General features: G+C 51.1%; 1 protein-coding gene across 5 annotated transcripts in view; it reads right to left on the bottom strand.

Moving 5' to 3' along the window:
- Positions 1-415: 415 nt before the first annotated feature.
- Ip6k1 (inositol hexakisphosphate kinase 1) overlaps positions 416-6,200 on the bottom strand; it is a 42,317-nt gene continuing 36,532 nt past the window's right edge. For 4 of the 5 annotated variants that reach the window (XM_031343197.1, XM_031343198.1, XM_031343199.1 and 1 more), the window contains 2 exons: positions 4,247-4,422; positions 3,019-3,670 (listed from right to left, as the gene is read on the bottom strand). In XM_031343197.1, the coding sequence (XP_031199057.1) occupies positions 3,161-3,670; positions 4,247-4,422 (686 nt within the window). In that variant the 3' untranslated portion in view covers positions 3,019-3,160. Of the gene's footprint in view, positions 3,671-4,246; positions 4,423-6,200 lie in introns of all 5 variants that reach the window. The other variant, XM_031343196.1, reaches the window with a different exon arrangement.

The following is a 6,200-nucleotide window of genomic DNA, read 5'->3' as shown; positions in this document are numbered from 1 at the left end:
ATTTCCAACGCGCCGGGCTGCCATGGGGACACGGAAAACTCGCGAGTCAGATGCCCATTGGCGGATCTAAAGGCGGAACTGCTAGAGGAGGCTTAGCTTCCTATCGGAACCCAGTCCGCCACGCGGCAGCAGCCATCCGCCCCGCCCCGCCCCGCCCCGCCCCGCCCCGCCGATGCCGCCTCGCCTCCAAATGCCATTCCTGGTGCGCCCAGATGACTCTGTCCCTCAATACTTGCTCTGACCCCCAAATCCAACCCCTCCCGTGCTGCCTTCCCCGATCCCCCATCCCTAGCTACGGCACTGTCCCGCTGCACTTGTCCGAGTCCGGGCACCGTCCCCTCAGGTGGATGACCTAGACTAGCCGGGTCGGCCCAACGGGAGGCGATGAAGTTTTCAAAGATTTGGACAGAATTCGGTTTCTAGAGGCTTTATTTTGACGTATACGACCGGACACAAGCGGGCGGGTAGCGCTGGGTGTACAGAGAACGGCCAGCTTGGGCCAAGCACTCCTCTCCACCACACAAGACCCGGGGAAACGCAAGCGCGCCTAAGCGCCAGTGGAGCCACGTACGTATCCAGGCGCAGGTCTTAGGGTGTGTAGCTTCCAGGAAAGGAGTAGGTAACAATTTCCAGATTTCGAAGTCTTGCATTTCCTCCACAGACGCAAAGGAACTTTCCCCAGGCTCTCCTTTTTCCTCATTAAAATGTAGTTTTTAAAATGAGCGCGCACACATAACCAACTTATACAGCTGTAAAGTTCAAAGCAGTTTGCGTCTAGGAAACGTGCACGTGGCCAGATGTGAGCGAATGAGCAGTGGATACTGAATGAGTCCAGGTCCCTTGCCCTAGGAAAATCCCACCACTGCACAGGCCCACAGCTGGGAGGGGTTGGGGTCCCAGGCAAGGAAGTTGTTCTACTGGTCCCTTCCTCTTTAAGCTGCACCCATCCCATTTCACTCCCACCCATCTCCCCAGGCTGGTGTGGGCTTGGCCCAGGAAATACAATGGAGTGAGCTCCCCAACCCATGATCCCGAGTTGCACTTTGGTCCCCAGTTGAGGTTGGGAAGGCAGGGCCTGTCAGGAAAAGGACAGGGCTCTAGCCTGGGACAGGCAGAAGAGCAGTGGTAAAAGTGTTTGCACACACTTGTCACCACCTATTTGATAACCGAGCTGGGCCTCCAAATATCAAAAGTGCTGAAAAGTGAGGCCCTGCCCTTAAGCAGCAGCAAATCCCAGCTTTTCCACGCTGTAGTGGCAGGAACAGTCTAAGTGCCTACCACCTCCCTGCTACGTGAGAAGCAGCAGAATGGGGGCAGCACCTCCCAAAATCTGGTAAATCAGGAAGTACAGCACATTCCTAGGAGGTCTCTGCAGGCCCCAAACTCCCCTCTTGAGCTCTATCCTGTCAAAAAGGTGTCCACACTAATGAACTCTTGCGGCCCGCGTGGCTGAAGCATAACTACTGGGCAGAAGACCGTTGTTAGTAACCAGAAGTGGGCAAAGCTGTGCCTCCGGGCCCTAAGGAATGGGAACCTGCCCACCGCTGGCACCAGGGTCAGAAGACTGACTTGAATACGTCACAGAACCCTTTTCAGAGGCTGCATCTCTAAGAACCTGGAAACTATGCCATTCGTTACCAGTTTCTCTCAAAGGCTGGCAGGATTGCCTCCAAACGCCAACACAGAGACATCTTAGAAGTGATAGACTTGGAGACTGTTGCTCGCCTTGGCAATGACTAGTGTAGTGTAAGCTGTCGGACACCCATGTTACAGGCAGCAGGCCTCTACCATCAAAAATAAAAGCAATAGGTCAGGGTCACCCACAAGCCTTCACTACCCACTGTTAGTGCTGAAGGCAATACCCCAGGTCCACAAGAAGGCCACTGGGCCAGCAGATAAACCACTCCAAATCATTTGGCTACCAAGTTTGCAACAGTAGAACCTTCTGAGGAAGGGCACAGGAGCAAAGCTCACCTCAGAAACGGGAAGGAGAATATTCTGCTCAAGAAAGCATGAAGGAAACCGGTATACACTAATCAACAAGGCTATACTCCAGAAAGCTCACCACAAAATAGAGGCTAGCAGATGGACAAACGGACTTACTGACAAACCCAAGGATTAATCAGAAAAAGCTCTCAGCAGACTCTGAGCACCTGTGCCCAGGGCCCTATGTCCCTAAAAGCAAATAAGTTTAAAGTTCTCCCTCCAGGCCTAGAGCCTGGAGCACCACATACTGGGCTGCTGCCTCAAGCTTGGCTTGGAGAAGACCCTGAGCGGACACCGTTCCTGAGCCCTGGGAGGAGCAGCCCATCCAAAGGCAGCACAGCTGCCCAAGGTTGAGGAAAAGATACCAACCAGAGCCCAAGAACTGCAAATACTGTCTGGGCCAGGGCCACTTGAGGTCCTTAGGCCTCCTGGGAGGCCGACTCTCCTCAGCAAACAGTGCCCATCTTAGTGGGAGAGGAGGATAGGAGGCCTCCTTAGGACAGGGATCCCAGCGAGTGGCTGGCTGGGGTTATGAGAGAGGAACAGGGTTACATGCCAGTGGGTGTCCAGAGAGCCCAGGGCCTGTCCTCTGCTGTGAACTGGCCTTAGCTCAGTTTCACAAATCTAGCCCCATGCCAAAATCAGACCCAAGGATGAGTCCGTATGTGCAGTTAGCCCTCTAATGCCCTGAGGGCATCTGTTAAAGCACTGGCACAAACTAGAAAGGCCCACAGGATGTGGGCACTTAACCTTCCCCAGTTCTGGGAAATAAAGGATGACTGGGCATGGAGAGATTGTGCCAGCCGAGGGCTTCCCCTCACGATCAGCAGAGCCCCAGAGCCCCAAATCCCAAATGCCTTAGGCAAGGGAAAGCAAAGTTCAAGACGTTCTCTTTGCTGTCAAGCCCACTGGGGCCAGCTCTTCCTTCCTGAGTGAGCCTGGACACAGCAGTCACAGCCAGAGCTACATACAGAGCCTGGCTGGAGGATGAATGTTCTGCCCTCCTCTGCTTTATATATATGGATTCCAGGCTACAGCTAAAAACATTTCTTTTAGTTTACACCAAAGAGAAATATAACCCTTTAAAAGCAAGTCTGTGTGTCCTCACAGCAAGTTCAGAGCAATGGTCCCTGCCTGTGGGTAGAGAGGAAGGGGTCCGGGCCCAGCACTGGGCCTACTGGTTCTCATCCCGCATCTGCTCCATGATGCCGATAAGACTCTCCAAGCCAAACACATAGCCTCTGTCTGGCCCATCGTGAACAGTGGGGTCATCCCGGAAGCCCTTGAATGTGCTGTGTGCAAAGTCAATCATGCGGACATCCACCTTGGGTGGAGAAGAGGGGCCAGCCTCAAGACTGGTGTTGCTAGGGCTGGTGCTGGGGCCACAGGCAGGTGGCGCCTCAGGGAGCCCCATGTCCACGTGCTTGAGACGTAGCTCAGACCGGCACTCCTTGCCATCATAGATGACAAGCAGGGAACTGGAGTAGAAGCGGTAGGAGGCCTGCCGCTCCAGCACAGCTTTGAGGCCCCGCAGTTTGCTCAGGATAGGCTCAAAAAGATCGCGTCGCAGGTCCAATCCATTGTGCAGGTACTGATAGAGGGCATTGCGGAAGCCTTCGATGGAGAGTCCACGACCATAGTACTTATTCCTGCAGAGGTAATGACCTGTGTCCAGCTGGAACACCTGAAATCCCAGGAGACAGGACAAGGTTGAGAACCAGGAAGGTCTGATGGCACAAAGTGCCCTCCCCAACTAAAAAAAAAAAAAAGAAAGAAAGAAAAAAAGAAAACAAAACCCCCAACCAACCCCCAACCAACCAAACAACCAAACCAGTCTGGAAGGCACTCTGACCAACCTGAGCTCTTCAGCTCCTCCTACTGGAGCAGGGAGGCCACATTCACCCCAGGTTTTCCAGTCATGGAGCTGTGAAAGCCAACACCAGGCCTATTGCCATCACTTTTGAAGCCTGCCTCCAAGCTAGACTCTAACTGGGAACACACTGCTGACAGACAAGTCTTACTTTCCCCATGACAGGGTAACAGGCTCTCTCAATGAGCCTGCACGGAGCTCAGCCAGAGAGTGAGGAAAGCAGGGCTCAGTGAACCCACCTGCAAAACCACTCAGCACCCTGTGGGTGACTCACCTGTTAGGAGGAGATTCTGGAACAATGCAGGCCAGGAGAACACAGGTGTCAGGCAGGCACGGGCACAACCTAACCCATGCACTCGGCAGCACTGGGCTCTCAGCATGGTGACTCACCTGCATGCCACAGACCCTGACCCCCAGCGTGGCCGACGTGCTCTGCTCACACTTCCTCATCTGCCGGGCTGCCTTCTCAGCTGAAGCATCATCCCCATGCTGTCGGGTACCCATCTTCAAGTCCAGCACACAAGGGTACTTGAAGTGGTGTACCACATTCTCAAGCAGGAGGAACTCTGGGCCAGAGTCAAGAAGAATGGCAACCATACTCAGAGTCAGCTCCACCCAGAAAAGCACAATTAAAGTTTTCTATAAAAGTTCTGCTGGGCAGTGGTGGCGCACTTGGGAGGCAGAGGCAGGCGGATTTGTGAGTTTGAGGCCAGTCTGGTCTACATAGTGAATTCCAGGACAGTCAGGGCTACACAAAGATACCCTGTCTCAAAAAACAAAACAAAACAAAAAAACCCTAAAAAAACAAAGTGACATTCTGGTCCAGTATAAACTGTACATGTCTCACAAATTCTTTTGTTTTGGTTTTGTTTTGTCTTTATTGAAACAGGTTTTACTCTGTGTAACCCTGGCTGTCCTGGAACTCGCTTTATAGACCAGGCTGGTCTCGAACTCAGAGACCTACCTATCTCTGTCTCCAGAGTACTGGAATTAAAGGTATGCTCCACCACTGCTCCAGTCCCTCACAAGTTCTTAAACGGCAGTTTCAAACTACTGACTTTAACAAATTAAAATACCTATCCCATAAAATCTTAGAGCCAGGGGTTGGTAGCACACACCCTTTAATCCCAGCACTCACATCACACAAGATAGACAGGTAGATCTCTGTAGGTCTGAAGACAGCATGTTCTACATAGTGAGTTCTAGGCTAGCTTAGAACTACATATTCAAATCCTGTTTTCAAAATACAAAAATTAGCTGGGCAGTGGTGGCACGTGCCTTTAATCCCAGCGCGTGGGAGGCAGAGGCAGGTGGATTTCTGAGTTCAAGGCCAGCCTGGTCTACAGAGTGAGTTCCAGGACAGCCAGGGCTACACAGAGAAACCCTGTCTCGGAAAACACAACAAAGCAAACAAAAAATAGAAAAATTAAATTAAAAAATCGGTGCTGGGCACTGTGGCACACACCCTTAACAGCAGCACTCTTGAGGCAGAAGCATGCAAACCTCTGTGAGATGAGTCTGGGCTCCAGGGAAAGTAGCAGAAGGAAACTGCCATTTTTACCACACAAGCATGCCAGTCAGGGGTATCAGCACACCTACACTGCTGTGCAGCCCTCGGCACTGTCCACCTCCCTAAGCTAACAAGTCTACCCACTAAGTGCACACATCCCATCTGCCCTTTCAGCTCTTCAGGAATCCTCTACTTTCTGTGTCTAGAAATCTGTCTATTGGAGGCAGCTTATTTTACTGGATTGTTTCAGCACTAACCCTTTTATTTCAGGCTTAGTAAAATGCTTTCAAGATTCATTCAAGTCATAAAATAGATCACAATCTTACTCCTAGGGGCTGGAGAAGTAGCTGAGCAGTTTAGAACACTTGTTGCTTTTGGATTCAATTTCTGGATTCAACTGCTAGCACCAACATGGTGGCTCACAATCACCTCTAAGTCCAGTTCCAGAAGATCCTCTTCTGGACTCCACAGGCACCTGGCATGCATAGAGTACACATACACACCTACAAAACATTCATACACATAAAATTATATTAAAAAAAAAAAAGTCACCTGGACATGACAAAAGTGGTGCATACCTTTGATCCCAGCACTTGGGAGGCAAAGGCAGGCGGACTTCTGTGAGTTTGAAGCAAGCAAAGTCTACATATTGAGTTCCAAGATAACCGTATAGCCTATGTATAATTTTCCATAATATGTATACAAGCTATCCACCGATATGTATTTTTTAATTCTGGAGTGTGCATGTTATGTTGTACGTATGGTGTATATACTTGTTGTAGTGGGTGTGTGGATGCACATATGTGAAGGGCGGGAGGACATCACCAGATGACT

The sequence above is a fragment of the Mastomys coucha genome, unplaced genomic scaffold (assembly GCF_008632895.1).
Source record: "Mastomys coucha isolate ucsf_1 unplaced genomic scaffold, UCSF_Mcou_1 pScaffold23, whole genome shotgun sequence".
Lineage (NCBI taxonomy): Eukaryota > Metazoa > Chordata > Mammalia > Rodentia > Muridae > Mastomys > Mastomys coucha.
Note: the sequence above shows the minus strand (reverse complement) of the source record. Positions and strands in the feature narration are given on the sequence as shown.